The sequence below is a fragment of the Amphiura filiformis genome, chromosome 2 (assembly GCF_039555335.1).
Source record: "Amphiura filiformis chromosome 2, Afil_fr2py, whole genome shotgun sequence".
In the NCBI taxonomy this organism is placed as follows: Eukaryota; Metazoa; Echinodermata; class Ophiuroidea; order Amphilepidida; family Amphiuridae; genus Amphiura; species Amphiura filiformis.
The window spans coordinates 61,402,505-61,418,979 of record NC_092629.1 but is presented as its reverse complement, the minus strand read 5'-3'; the positions used below and the strand labels follow the sequence as shown (position 1 = coordinate 61,418,979).

At 38.4% G+C, this 16,475-nt stretch overlaps 1 protein-coding gene across 1 annotated transcript; it reads left to right on the top strand.

The window, feature by feature from the left end:
* Positions 1-7,475: 7,475 nt before the first annotated feature.
* LOC140141903 (putative L-type amino acid transporter 1-like protein MLAS) lies at positions 7,476-8,084 on the top strand. The gene has a single exon (XM_072163783.1). It carries the CDS (start codon positions 7,476-7,478, stop codon positions 8,082-8,084), a length of 609 nt encoding a protein of 202 aa, XP_072019884.1.
* Positions 8,085-16,475: the final 8,391 nt, after the last annotated feature.

Below are 16,475 nucleotides of genomic sequence, written 5' to 3'. Positions count from 1 at the left end.
ATGGGTTCTCCGTATACTTTGAGTGTTGGCTGTGGATTGCAGTTGATGGTCTGGAAGATAAAAGAAAAGCCATTCAAGCAATGAGAACAAACAAAGCTGCCGGACTGGACTGTGTGATCACCACTGAGGCACTCCAGGATGATGGTGAAGCTATGGTAGACACCATCTATAAATTCTGCCTAGAAGTTTTTACAAAATTTACGCGGCTGGAACAGTGGATTACCAATGTTATTGTTCCCCTTCCAAAGAAAGGAGACCTCGGCCTCATGAACAATTATAGAGGAATCACACTGATGTCAGTTGCAGTAAGATGTATAATAGGATCCTACTGAATAGAATTAGGGACCATCTTGACCCTGTAATAAGAAGTAACCATGCCGGATTTAGACCAGGCAGAAGCTCTGCACAGCAAACGCATATCCTCCGTAGAATCTTGAAGCCTTTCTAGTGACCAACTCCCGCTCACTATAACATTCATTGATTTCAGGAAAGCCTTTGATTCAATCAACAGGAAGATGATGTTTTCTGTTTTGCGGCACTATGGTATTCCAGAGAGTATCGTAAAGGCAATACGTGTACTGTACAGGGTGTAACAATAAAATTAGTACAATTGCATTTTGACTTCTCAGGAAAAAAACTAAAAGAGTTATGGCACAAATGTTATATGCACTTTAATCAGTAATATCTTGGCTAAAAGAAGACGTTTAGTTGGTTTCTTTACTAGCTTGGGTTCATTGGGTTTATGTCCGATTAATTAAATCTTCCAGAAAACGTGTTGGGCCACTTTTGCCATGTTTGCGAATATCAAGTTTGAACCGAAGTGTCGAAGTTGGGCTTCTAGATGTTCTGGGACTATTGCCAGCATTTCTGTTAACAAATTCTACATGCATCTCACAGTTATAATTAATTGTATGCCTTGATGGAAGATGTGAGTTTGGAAAATGAGCTATAAACAATCTTATGGTTTCTGCTTGACTCCATGTGATACCGAATGTTACAACCATAAAAAAATACACTCTTGTGAATTGCCAGGGATTAAAGTTGTTGAGCTGCAGCCACGATTTCTAGTAAATGAGGTTGTTGTGTCAGTGCTTTAGTTGTGACTTTCAATAACTCAAGGATTATGTAATCATTTCTACCACTTCGAATACCCCATTGTTGAAAACTACCTAAGAGCACCGCCCAACTGGTCCACGGTTCAACTCTATTCTGTCACTTTTGTAACACTTAGACAAAAGTGGCCCAAGCGGTTTTAAGACTAGGTTAAATAATTGGCCATATCTTCACTTGTATACCATAGATTTATTGGAACAAAGCTTATCTGGTGGTTAAAGAAATTATCTTGATAGACATATAAATATCAAACAAAAAAATAAGCGGCATACTTGTGTCATTATGGCAACATCTCGGGTCCCTCCTAGTGACTACTGCCGAGGGGACTGACAGTGGTGTTGAAACACATCCGCGTCGTTCCAGGCGATATCCTGCCAAGGTTTTGAACGACTTGAATTTCGCTGACGATATTGCCTTACTTGAATCTTCCATCCCGCGGGCACAGGCACAGCTGACCAGAACAGCGACTGCAGCAGAAAGCATTGGTCTCATCATCAGTGTTCCTAAAACTGAGTACATGACCATCAGTGTCGACCACGGACTAGTACATTTATCGCAGTGGTGTGAAATCTGCGTGACCACGTAGAAAACACTTGCATAATAAAAGTTGCAAAACATCAGCAGGTACTGAGGTACGAATATACTAAGAAATATTCATTCAATAATGTGACGGTCTCGGGTCTGTAATGGCCGTGGCGGCACGGGTCTGTAACACCCGCACAATATATTGCACTGAACAACCTGAAGACTCAGAAATGCCTTCCCCAGCTGATTCATCAGAAGAAGAACATTATTGTATACTTCATAACCATGAATCCTGGTTTAGCCACAGCCTGGGACACTGATTACCAAACCGGTATATATTGTACATGGAGAATAAGTTGTTCGCGTCTTCGGCGCTCACCTTTCATCCTTTCCTGCCATAGACCCTACCAACCAATATCCGTGATTTCAAAACTTTGATGAAGAGCATTATTTTGGAATATGAAATAAGATCTACGATAGAAACTGATCTATGAACGTAGCCAATCGTTTCCAGAGTTGTAACGAGTCACTAAAACATTCAGGTCGAGTCAAGTAATTTGACATACTTTTTCGCTTTAGTCAAGTCAAGTTACTCGAGTCACTGGACAAATTCAATGAGGTCACCGAATATCACTTGAGTCAGTCGTCTCGATTGAGTCACATGTCGCGTTACAACCCTGATAATTATGTTATTGTTCCCAACTCTCTGAAGCCCTCGTCCAAATTATGTCATATTAAATTGTTCTGAATTATAAGCAACAACCTTTAACATGTTTAATGTTTATTATAATTACGAATATGATTTTTCAGATTAATATGATTTGTACATGTATCATATTAAGTCTTTTTAGATGATTTCTTATTTTTGATTAGGTTAATTATTATGGAGAAAATGTGTTAATTTCTATTGGAATTTATGTTGTGGTACAATTATAAACGCAGAGAGAAGATCTCTACCCTGTTCAAATAACCTGGTTTTTTTTCAGTTTTACAATTTTAAGGGAAACACAAAACAGTTCTAACATCTGTAAACAAACAGTGGCGTGTGAAACTTGAGAAAATAAACTGTTTCTAAGAGTCTCGATAGCGAATAGATGATAGAAAATATTAATACATTAGCAAAATACTCAAATATCATATAATAAAAAGATACCTTTCTCATTTGCCTTGAAGTTTTTGTTATGATTTATTTTGATAAAGAATTAGGAAGGGAGCTAGCATTCAGCCCAGGACAATCATTATTATGAACGATCAATTATTAATTTAACATTGATCATTTTGACTTTTAAATGATCGACTCCACAATACATGGAAAACCAAATCTATAATTTTGTTAGTAGTAGTAGTACTGTGTATTGTATCACAAAACAAACTTCTTGATACTTTTCGTCTACTTCTTAAAATACTATAATCCGTGAACCGATTTATGTAGGTGTTCCAAAGTAATCATGGCAACCAACATGGTTACTAATTGGAAATCGCCACCTCCATACATAGATCCACCACCGTATGATAGGCTCAAACGGGAATCTCCGCAAAAACTTGTTCCTGATGAACCGAGTGAACCATGTAAGGACACCAATAGCAAACACAAAGTATACGGTCAACTGAATGAAGCAACCCAAGATCACAATACGATCCCACCCCTGCCACCAAATAAGGATGATTCGGATCCAATGAAACTAGAACCAACTTTGCGTCTATTCAGTAGTGTGAACGTCATCGTAGGATCTATGATTGGATCCGGTATATTCCTCACACCAACATTTGTACTAAAACGATCTGGATCAATCGGGATGTCACTAACTGTTTGGACTTTAAGCGGAGTGTTCTCCCTCATAGGTGCACTATGTTTTGCAGAACTTGGCTTGACGATCCCTAAATCTGGCGCGGAATATGCGTATGTGTTGGAATCTTTCGGAGGACTCCCAGCGTTCATAATTTTGTACGTGACTTTAATAATGATATTTCCGGCCATGCAGGCTATTATAGGTTTAACGTGTTCGGCGTATGTGATAGAAGCAGTTATACCGGGATGTGAACCATCTGATGCGTTCATTAGGATTGGAGCTATTCTATGTATAAGTAAGTATCAGTACAAAATGGGTTTTACTAACATAAGCCTATTACCATGATTACAGACAATATGTGTGTAACTATACATTAAACTCAGTTTAAAACATTTCCGTTTGTAGATTTTTAGCGTCGGGCGTTTACATGCGTATAGAGTTTAGGAATGTTTTTGAATACAATGCAGACCTGTATTAACGTGTCCCTCAGTTGATTCACCACATTTATCAGCATCACTGATGACTTTGGCCACCAGGATCTGTGCTTTTATACAACTTGATTTGATAGTCAGTTACTACTGTGTTTGAAATCCCATCGCCAGTTGACCCAACCAATAATATTAACACCTCAAGTAATTATTGTCCAACCAACACGTCTACTTCTCATGTACATGTTGCCAGACCAGTTGTTTGTCTAAGAGGAGACCAAGAAGATAATGAAACCCAAAACATTACATTGCCCTTGCATAGGTTACCCAATCGTTCAGATGAGAAATCTAGAGCTTTCCTGAACACTCATACAAGGATACAGCCTGCGCTACAGCTTGTGAGTAAAATGGGGGATCAAAAGGAAAAGGATAGCATCTTCGGCACTCCTTTCCCTATCGCATGCATCTTTGACAAAGACCACTTTGAATTTGAAGCACTGAAATATGATTTTGGCTAGCCCAGGCCATCATCGAGTCCATATGTATGTATATGTACATGTATTAAGATACATTTAGATAGTCAATGAAAGTGCAATGGTCACTCTTCAGCAGCTGTAATCAATACCCTGCATCAATGAAGTTATCGACCAATGATTTCCCAGTGGCGTGTGGGGGGGCTTTGTTAAAAAACATGTAAAATCAGCCGTTTTAGCCCATTTTAGCCTGAAAGCCCTCTGATCCCGCTGCAGGAACAGATCCTGGACACACCGGTGATTTCCCCATGTGTACCATGATTGTGTGTACTATAGGTAATCTATCGATAGTGTTCAAGCACGGACATGCTGTAAGTATTATTTAGTACGTCCATAGCGCATAGCGCCTTCTTTCAGTGTCAAGCTCTCCTCACACTCGGAATCGTAAATTACTAATTAAGAATTAGTGTGTGTCAAGATCGACCGCCAGATCCTCCGTGAAACACTGAAGAAGGTATTCAGCCGCGGTTTATGGACATATTTAATATGACATCTTTGTTAACTTTTGACGCGTAACAAGCTACGTCTTTATGTTCATCCAGTGTTATTAATCGGTTGCTTTCTATAATACCAAGAAAGCATGATGCAGTCATGTCTACAGTAGAATTCATCTCGACCTTTGCAGGACTTAACCCCATTAAAAGCTATTAAACCAAGATAACACTCATTGAAACAGCTCAACTGATTAAATCGGATCTTCTCTGGTTGTGCACAAGTGACTGTTTTCATGTGCGATATCGCAATAAAGCTGGTATTCATAGCTTCAGTTGGGTAACCGATTATAAAGGAAACGAAAGGAAACAATGTTATGTGTGGCTTTGTTCACGAAATCAGACAATGGCGTGCTTTTTGTAAACCAGCATTCTTGAAAATGAGCAACATAATGATTTTTGACTTAACACGGTTTGGAAATAATTTCTTCATATTTTTGGTGTTATCTGTCGTTTACATGTCCTTCCTAAAACACAAAAGTACGACCCTCTCCAAACACCTAAATTAGCTAAAAATTTAGGACATGTTACAAAACTATATTGTCTAGAATTTTAGAAGAGTACTTTTAATATTGGCCGGTTATTTTTCACACAGCGACGTTAACTAGGCAATGTACTATTACCTATAACATTAACTAAAACACCAAAGTACGAATATTTCCAAACATCTAAATTAGCTAAAATTTAGGACATGTTAAAAACTATATTTTCTAGAACTTTAGAAGAGTACTTTTAATATTGGCCGGTTATTTTTCACACAGCGACGTTATTTCTATATTGGACATAGTTTTGTGCAATGTAGTAATTTTCTGAAGTAAATCGCCTGCTGCACAGTTTTCTATACAGAATGATATGTTTACTTTGTAATTAGGCCTGGTCATTACCTGCAAGAGATAATAAAAACTACGAAGAAAATTGTATCTTATCACTAAAGTAAACAAATTACACAGCTTGCTCTTGCTAGCCATTGACTAGTCATATCCCCATACTGTTAACGTAGGGATATTTGTCTCTTTATAGTTTTTATGAACACCAATATTATACAGGTTTACACACATGGGTTATTACAAGAGTCAATAAACATTCAATTAACTATAGATAATGGACTTAGTTTTGTGCAATGTAGTAATTTTCTGAAGTAAATCGCCTGCTGCACAGTTTTCTATACAGAATGATATGTTTACTTTGTAATTAGGCCTGGTCATTACCTGCTAGTTTTGATTAACCAATCAGTTATGTGTATTGTCAGCATGTGATGGCTATAAGCCAATTGCAAACATGTTTCTAAAAAAAAGCTAGAAAATTCCTACACTGGACAGACTCTTTTCCGGGTTAGGGCTAATTAGTAAGTTGTCATGTGAGGCAAGATTAGATAAACTAGGGTATGAGATATTAGGAATTATTTCCTAGACTCTTAACCACAGGGCTGGTGGGCTACAATACCTATTCATGACACAGCTGCACAGAATATGTAAGGGATAAACTGTGCATATGAGATGTGGGGGAAATTGGCATCATTTCACTGCCGTGAAAAACATAAAGGTCTGTGTCTGCACGAAATGCAAACTTAAAAATCTTACGCACATTATACATTACCTTTGACAGAATTCTAAGAACATGGTGTTAAGGATAGTGCGTTAATGATAAGATACCAACAAATTACAGGTCGCTATCAGAGTCGCTATGATGGTGAACCATTAGACTACGTATGCACAAGATATCCGGGCATAGTACGAAGACAATCCAGGGATATACTTAACTAAATAGTTACATAACTTCCAACTGATAATATTGTATTGATGTATGCTGCATGATTACGCCTCATGGTATACTATTGGTAAATAGACCTAATACAAAATTGCATTTCCACATTAATATATATACAATGTATATCATGTATATATATATATATACATACATCTTTAGAATGACAATAATAATATCAACACGAATTTTATACCTTTTGTGGCGATTCACAAAACGCACATGAAGAATAGAATGGGAACTGAAAACGTTCGGACTGATTTAAACAAACCTGGAACATCTTCTCGGTTTTCGCATATAACTGGTTAATACTTGCTGCACTTTATTTGTGAACGAGGTCCAGTATTGCGTCACATTTCCATCAGCTGAGATCTTCCCACGTGAATTTGCTGCTCCTTGTATTCTAATTATACAGTGTCTTAAACACAACAAGTTGTAGTATTAAGATCATGATCATGATGATGGTTCTGAATGAAGTTCTGGAGAAATTATAATCTGTACTTTTAAAACTGACATAATCTTGCCTGCTCATCGAAGCGACTCTTTCTGCTTAAATATTTAAAGAACTAGCGATTCATTGTCGCGACACTTGACTCTCTGGAAAGTGACAGGTAGCCTATATGAAGAACTACAAGTCAACTATTGTCAACCTTATTTCACCTTTCATATCTGCAGTCTTCGGCTAGATATATCCAAACATCCGGATCTGCTCTGTCAAGCACCAAGCTTCTTTGTACATACTTCTCGTCATAGAAGCCCGTAGAAGCTAGGCTATCTTCTTTCCATACTCCCCAGCTATTTCCTTTGAAACGTACTGAGCTCAATCTCACAATGGCAGATGATATAGAGTACAAATCTCTACCATCACAAAATGGTGTCAAGACGGACGTCGACCGAAACGCAAACGAGAAACCCACCGTCGCAGACGAAGATGTTGTTGATAAACCTTCAGCCAATGGCGGCGATGTGGTCAGGTTAGAACGTAATATGGGCCTGTTTAGCGGGATTACCATCATTGTGGGTAACATCATAGGTTCTGGTGTCTTCCTTACCCCATCGACGGTCCTCAAATATGCCGGCTCTGTCGGCATGTCCATTACCGTCTGGGCAGGAGCCGGACTATTTAGCCTCATAGGCGCGTTATGCTTTTTGGAACTGGGTACCACAATCCCGAGGTCTGGTGCGGAGTATATTTACATAAAGGAGATCGTCGGTGATCTTCCAGCGTTTATGGTGCTCTGGGTAACAATGGTTGTTGTAGCCCCTGTAAGTCGAATCCTGACGTGCATGACTTTCGCTAATTATATTCTTCAGCCTTTTTATCCGGAACAGGATTGCAGGCCTCCGGATGAAGTCGTCGCTATCTTCTCTGTAGCGTGTATAAGTAAGTACCACACAGTTATACCTTTCTGTTACATTACTGTCCCACAAGGCCAGTGACCACAAACCATCCCTATACCTAAGCTGGCTGTTCGCACAGGTGTCGCAAAAATCCAGATTTCGCCGAAATTTCACTTCGTGCCGTAACTCTTCACTATAAGGCCGTGTAAAATTAATATTTTGGTTCTCGTCCCCTCCTCCTCAATTTCTGGGATTTGTCAGATTTTTTTTTTTTTTTAGATTTTTCAATTTTTTAAGACTTTGGAATGATTTATGAAATCTTCATACATATGAATAAGTTTATTAGAGAACAAGCATCACTTCCAAGTCTTTTTTTTTTTTAGTTTTTTATCCATAAGAATCTCACATTTGAAAAAAAAAAAAAGGGCCTCATCGTTTCCTCGAGCACTGTTGGAGAAGACCGAAAACTACTGACAATGCTAATTTTACATTGAAAAAAAAAAAAAAAAAACCTCCCTCCCTCATCAATTCATGAAAATCCTCTGGACGAGAACCAAAACATTAATTTTATACGGCCTAAGATTTGAGACACTAGATAAGCATGATCCTGCCTTACGTATTGTTTTTCTCTCATGTCGCCGCCTAAACAAACTAACTGTGCAACTGAGAGTACGAGAGCCCGGGGGCTCTTAACAAAAATGACCATACGGGTATGTTCCTGAAAAGACCCCCATTTTTGGATTTCACAGCTCAGGAAAACCCTTCATTTGACCAAAATAGAGCTCTGAAAGACCTTTAATTTCCGGCTCTTAAAGACCCCCAAATTGCTCATTTCTCACATTTCTGGGTGGTTTTTTTTTCAGGTTGATTTATAACCAAAAAGCCAAGAAAGACCCTTGATTTTAACTGCTCGTAAAAGACCCCCCCCTTTTACCTATTCGCAGGACTAAAAACACCGGTACGACGTCAGCTCCTAAAGACCCACTTCCTCACAATTCCGGGGGAACATTCCCACCAAACACAGTTTAAAAATACATTATTTCATGGTTGATGATTAGACCGTCATCAGTGATGTCAGTGACATGGATTAGATCTACATAATGTGATGGCATTAAATGATGGCTTGCCGCACATCGTCCACACCAGGTAAAGAATTCCTTCCCGCCGGCTGCTGAGAGTAGCTTCTATTACAAAATGAGCTTATGCTTGTACTCCGCACTCGGTGAGCGATTGGTTTAAACCAATCATTGGCTAAAAAACAATAGCTCAGCAATGATGTAATTACTGTATTGTTGAAGGTTGAGTCTTTCAATGGTGTGTATAGAATAGTAAACTCAGGGACAATAATATCACATTCCTCCGTTGCATATAGAGATGAATTGATTTTATTCCTATAATAAAAATGGACTACTTGTTGTGAAATGATGGTGTAGATTCTTTTGATAAGTTATTCTTAAACCCTTCAATATATACCGTTATTTACTGTGCGTATTGAAAACCCAATCTGCGTCTTCAAAACAAAAACTGACGAAAAATCGAATTTTCTTGAGTTGGCAACGTTAAAGAGGATAATGAACATGCGCAGATCGTAAAAATTAGTAATTTCAGCTGATAAATGGCAACGCTGCATTCGTAATGGGGAAGAAGCGCCTATGGTAACCAGTGGTGTGCTTAGCCTGAGTCGATCAGCTTATCTCAAACAAACTCGCCATGCGTGGCTGTTGAAGAACTAGTGGATTCGCCCTACTATCAAGCAATTTCTGACACGCGCGTTTATAACCCAACCAGAGGAGTTACTTTAACCCAACATAAAATTCGAGTCAAGCTCTGTCTGCAGACAGTAGACATTATTATCGCCTTCTAGTAAGGTCAGACCATCATTTTAATAACAATACGCTGTTTACATATGAATTGGACACATGCTAATTATGTGTTGTCACATCCTGATTTCTATTATCCTTAGCATTTTCCGGCCTTTAGACATAATAATGAATGCCGAATTTATGACATTGTCGAAATCCCGGCACTTTGGCAAGGCCGCATATACAATACAATCATTACAATAATAGGCTACTGTTGCCTTTACAGGACAGTGCTTAATACTTAATAGGGCCTATTTAAAATTAAGTAGAACTATATCATTATGCATCTAAATTTCGCCATATTGGCAGTGCTATACCACTTGCATTTTAAACTAGAATTATATATTTAGCCCTCCATGGATAACGCCATCTTGGTCCTCTCGGCCTACTTGAACAGTAATTGCAGCCGTGTATCTGCACATCATAGACAGGTAGCAACTCCTAAAATTAAACTGAGTGCTAAACATTGTGGTTAAAATCTGGGCAGTGGCGTAACTATATTAGACAAAGTTATTGCAATCAAAGGGCAGACAATTTGCCATGTCGTGTGGGTGTGGGTGGGTGGGGGGTGCGTGTGTGGGTGTGTGGAGAGGGGGCGTCAAAATACCAATCCTCCATTGAAATATTTCATTTGAGGGAGAGCGGGGAGGTGCGCGGGACCCTGCCCTCACGCTGATTACGCCGCCGTAACTGCCTGCAGAGAAAATGTTGAAACAATAGGCATAACCGTGATAGATATACACTGCCAGTTGCCCATATCTACCATGCTACTGTCTTATACTACTTGACAATTGTTTATAGTAAATAACAGATATCTCTTGATTCATATACTGCAAATAACTAAATCAGTGTTTATTGTTGCTATTTACCTGTAACATCTTGCAAACGTCTTAAACATGGAGATATCAATGTCTTGGATCATGAAATTACAATTCTGCAATTCAGCATTTCTACTTTCCCGTGATGATAACAAACTGCACAAAAGAGATATAATTTTATAATTGTTTTCCTAGAATCAAGAAACAATTACAAATTGTGTTAATTAGAGTTTTCCCCCAAACTAATTGGTGTCTCATTATAAATGCAAGAAAATGATTAGAATTTACAGTGAGAATCTTCGCTTATACCAAAATAGCCAAGAAGATGGTGACGTCACAACAAAAGAACTCAACCTGAGGTCAGATTTTTGAGATAGGCCTATTGCTAAATGAGGGCTATGGAACTACTGCGATCATCATAGGAAGTAATATCACTCCCTATTGAATTTGAACATGAGTTAAGTAAGAAACCTTCTCTGTGAATAATATTTTTTGTGAGGGTGAGACTTTTTCAGTGGGAAATATCAGAATGATGTTTAAGGTGGTACTACACCCCCTAATAAATTTTGTAAACGTTAATGTACCCTTTTTGGACTCGTAATTTTAATACCAAAATTCGAGCTAAATGCAATAATTCCACGGCGCGTGCGATTATCTTGACTAATGCATTGCACTCAGTTCATTAATATCCTTATCTTAACTTGAGGGTTGAGGGCGCGGGTTTATGTAGTTTTCTGTCTGGGTCCAGGTGGTATGCGCCGTGCATTCTCTAAATTCAGTAAATTACCATCGTCAACCGTGTAATTGAATGGGATTATTTTGAAATTTTAAAACGCTTGAAATATCACAAACAAATAAGCCTATGTTAATAAATAATATAAATGCAAGCTAAAACAGTTGGGGTTCGATAAATGAACCCCACACAACTAACCGAGTAGGCCTATATGGAAAATGCCATACGGCTGGGCGGTTTCCCGACTATCTCTGACCATCATGCCACTCGCCGCCTGTCTGGGTCTGCATCATCATGTAAAACAATTATTATTTCGCAGGATGGCAGCAGAGAACTCAACGAAAGCGTCAGACAGCACCATCTGGGCTATTCCACAAAATAGATGCACATTTCACACCACATAGATGTTCGGATTTCCAAACTTTTGTCCAATCATGATTGTTGAAAATCCAAACTTTTAAAGTGTGCAAAGGCGAACAAATCCAGCAAAAATGTTAAAAATCAGAAATCCTCAATTTGAGAGGCTCACTTTGGACAATTCCATGATTTTCCATTAATTTAATTGCATATTTTCCATTTTTTTGCAGTAACATTTTGAACTCCAGTTGTTTTCAAACGGAAAACTTGGAAATCCAGGCATTTCTTTGATTGAAAAGTAGGACGGTTGTTGACAAGGCTGTTGTAGAGATAATCTTAAACTAAACTTAACATCGCCATTATTTACCACGAAATTGTATCTTTCCATTGATTTCTGATGCTGCGTATAGGCCTAGGCTATGGGGTATATGGTAATATTTTGATGCAAATATTAAACTGACGCATAAAGTGGATGATGTATTATTTTATGTATTATTCGACATCGGATCTTGAGATTTGATGATTGTTGACAATGAAAATTCTACTGGACGACACAGCATATTGAAAAGTATCTCCTCTATAGATTCAGTTGGGTGGGGTGCGGGCGAGGCCTGAGGAATACCCAGAAGGGATGCCTCTAAATATTTGTTTGTCGACATGTATTTACATTTATGAGGCCAAATTAAAAAAAAAAAGTTAGTTTCAGGGCCGCTTCTTTCCTCACTTTTTGGGGTCAGTCCATACTTCTTTTTCCAATTTTCAGTCCATTTTAAGTTTTTAATACTGTAGTAAAATGTTATAAACAAGTGTTTTTGTGAAACTCTAAAGTCTATATTCTAAATAAAAAAAAGGGCCTCGTTTTCTGGCAGATGCTGAAAACTGCTACGAGCATGTAGGCCTATGCATGCTGCATGCCATTGTCAACGTGACAACTGTTGTATTTTACCAATTTAGCAAAACACCCCACCCCTCCCCCCACACCCACACAAAAACCACCTTCCTGCTCCCTCCTCACTTTTCCAAAAAGGTGGTATTAATATGAAATGAATATTTAGGGAACAAACCAAAAGATCGATGACGTCCTATAAATGAAACTAGTTTCGTTTGGGGGGGGGGGGTAAAAATACTTACCATTACTCGTTGATGGTCGATAAACGTCCCAATAAATCGGTCAGTTCTACAGCATAGATATCCATGGCTAACGATGGTTAACTATGGAAACATGTTAAAGGACATCAAGAAAATTTTTTAAGTTATTTATTTTGAGCTCTTTCGAGACAAGTAATGGATATATTCTGTAGATTTAGGTTTTGTCTGTGACTGCTAATGTGAGGCCGTCGTAGGTCGTACGGGGCTCAAACTCGGTGGGTGGGTGTAGTTCTGTCCTGGCAAGAAGAAGTTTATGTTCGTTAAGTCATCCGACCCCGGGCCCCCTCCAAGGGGTCATTTGAGGTCAAATGACTAAAACTGCCATATGGGCATGAAACTAGGTCCTACGGGACTCAAACTCGGTGGGTGGGTGTAGTTCTGTCCTGGCAAGAAGATGTTCATGTTCGTTAAGTCATCCGACCCCGGGGCCCCCTCCCAGGTGTCATTTGAGGTCAAATGACTAAAAACTGCCATATGGGCATGAAACTAGGTCCTACGGGACTCAAACTCGGTGGGTGGGTGTAGTTCTGTCCTGGCAAGAAGATGTTCATGTTCGTTAAGTCATCCGACCCCCGGGCTCCCCTCCCAGGGGTCATTTGAGGTCAAATGACTAAAAACTGTCATATGGGCATGAAACTAGGTCGTACAGGGGCTCAAACTCGGTGGGTGGGTGTAGTTCTGTCCTGTCACTCCGCCATAACTACGGTGAAGGACACCGGCTCAAATCCTTTGTTTGGAGCCAATCGATAATTTCATGCAGGGCCTCTATACTTTCTGTTAATAAAGAATGTCGTCCAATTCATGAAAACAAATAGATAATCTGCATATCGGATTAAAAGCTTGAGGCATTTCAATTGCAAGGCCCATTACTTATACACCAACAACAACATAGGCCTACAAGTGTATATAATGTAGCATGTGCACACATTATCGTGTTGTGGATGGTGAATCAAGCTGCAGTGCCTATACCCATTCCCAAATAAATGCAGTGACCAACCGGTGCTCACTCATGATTGACGTACTGATCATTATGTATGATTTAAACTCATAGGTTTTGGCAATTTGGGAGGGGGTGGGTTCAAAATGACCCCATAGGATTATACGGGGGTAAAAATTTCAAATTGCTCAAATACCCCTTTCAAATATATCAAATTATTTAAATAAATAAAAAAATAAATAAATAAATAAATAAATAAATAAATAAATAAATAAATAAATAAAAATAAAAATAAATAAATAAATAAATAAACCAAAAAAAATTGAACAAATTGTAGCGTAGCATTAAAATCATAATAACCATTACTGGCAGGCGGATTCGAACCAACGATATTGACATTACCAGTCTGATGCTCTAACACTGAGCTATGCCATCATCTAGTAATGAGGGTCGAGTTTTTAGCGTATACAGTGTTTGTCTGTGAAAATGCCGCCTTGTGAAATAAATAAATATAAAGTCTCAATTTTTAATTTAAATTTATTTGATAATTTTCTAACCTATATTTTCTTTAGAGCAGGGACAAATATTTCCCCTTTTATCCAACTTGGCCGCTAAATAAGAATCTACTTCTTTTATTACGGATTTAATTCCGCGATTTGTTCCATTCAGCAATATCAAAGATTAATGTCAAGCATCTCACGACAGATATTTAGTTGGCTTAGTGGTTTTTCACAGTGCTTTTTAACCGGGAGGTACCGAGATCGATTCCCACCTCTGCCTCAGTACTTTGTTTTGGAAACGATTTTCTGCAGGGCCTCTATACTTTCTGTTAAAGCAATTTTTTTTCAAGACTGGGAAATAATAACCTGACATTCGCCGCTGACATTCGTACTGCAGAAGCGGAGTTGTAACTTGTTAAACTTTGCTCCTTCCGTAAAAGGGTACATTATTTTGGCACTACATTATTTCTTTTTTTTCCACATTGCTGGTAGGCCCCTATTAAATATCAAATGGTCATAATTGGCGGTCACTTCAAATCATCGCCAACTGAACGAGGTTCAGGAATGTACTCTCATTGTTAATTGTTGGTTAATCCACCACTTGAACAGGACTTAACCAAAGCAAACAAAGACTTAAGCTTTTTTACGAATGCTATACATAAGTATAAGCTTATTATCCTCTTCAACAATAGGATTAAAGATTGGTGCTTGACTGGAATTACGTGCTAGTGTCATTGGTTATTGTTAAAAGGCAATAAGGTGTGTATTTCCTCTGAATAGGAAAGACTCTCTACATCGAACCATTCGCTACTTGCACGGTTCCGCCATTATGCATTATGTGCGGGGAGAGCCTCGAACTGGCAGCATACATGAAAGGAAGAATTATGTAACCTTACACAGAACGTTATGACTAGTTCAATTCCCATTCATGTATGCTGCCAGTTCGAAAATCTCCCGCACAAGTGCATAATGGCGGAACCGTGCAAGTAACGAATGATGATGGTGGTTCAAATTAAGCCCGATCCTGACTCCACTTCGCAGCGGTATGCGATGCTGCGATGCTTTTCAAACATCTCAGCATCCCGCGATGAAATTAAAATGTACAGGTGGAGTCAGTATCGGGCTTTAGGAATAAAACCCAATTCGAAATGATGCGCTTGAGAATTCAACAATATAAATAATGGTAGCTCTATTATAATACACATTAATGATAAAATTCCAAAATATAATACGTTTTCTGTCTTTGCTTGTCACGTGGTAGCGATTATATTTTTAAATAAGTTTCAAATGAATAACAACAAGACAAGTGGCCGAGTGGTCTAAGGCGCTAGGCTCATAGAGTACTAAGCGTTGCGCCGTGAGTTCGAACCCCGCCTCTGCCAAACTTTAAAAGAAGTAAATTAAAATCTGACTTTTTTTAATTTCATATTTGGGAAATGTGACTGGGAGAATTTATGTATGGTGTGGAGTGGTGTCATAGGGCATGTACTTTAACTGGCCGGCGCGGTCCGGTGACTAAGTCTTTATTGGGCGTTTTATCGGCAGTCAACGAGTAATGCGTTTGTAAAAAAAACATCGGCCTGAAGAATGTGTCATTATATATTTGTAGGATTTTCTTCATCAAAATGGTTTTGTATCAAAAACAAACATTGCACAATCGTTTAAAATGTCGAATAATACGGACAAAGTACCTAAAACTGAGATATGCGCTCCTTCCTACTGATGACTCTGAAAAGAGCCATTCACTGAAGACTACCCTTATCAACGGAGATCAAGCAGACTTCGCCTATCTGCTAAACTAAAAGTAGGGATGACCATCATAATTTCATGTTGCCACTTTTGCTACAAAAGATTGTTTTCTGGAAAGAACTCATCAACAGAAGTATTTTGGTGGTTAAATGGTCAAAATCGGTCAAAAACTTTTCGAATTATGAATTTTCAAAGTTTCCCATTCTGACCGGTCATTGGAACGAAATAAATTGACAAAGTCTAAATATAGCAATGTGAGCAAAATTGGTATAAGCATATATTTACCTTTTATATTTCTTTATTTTAATATATATGCAAACATGAAACAAGCATATTGTGAAAGTATCAAAGGGTTTCTTATGAAATGGCACTTTACTAGTCAATA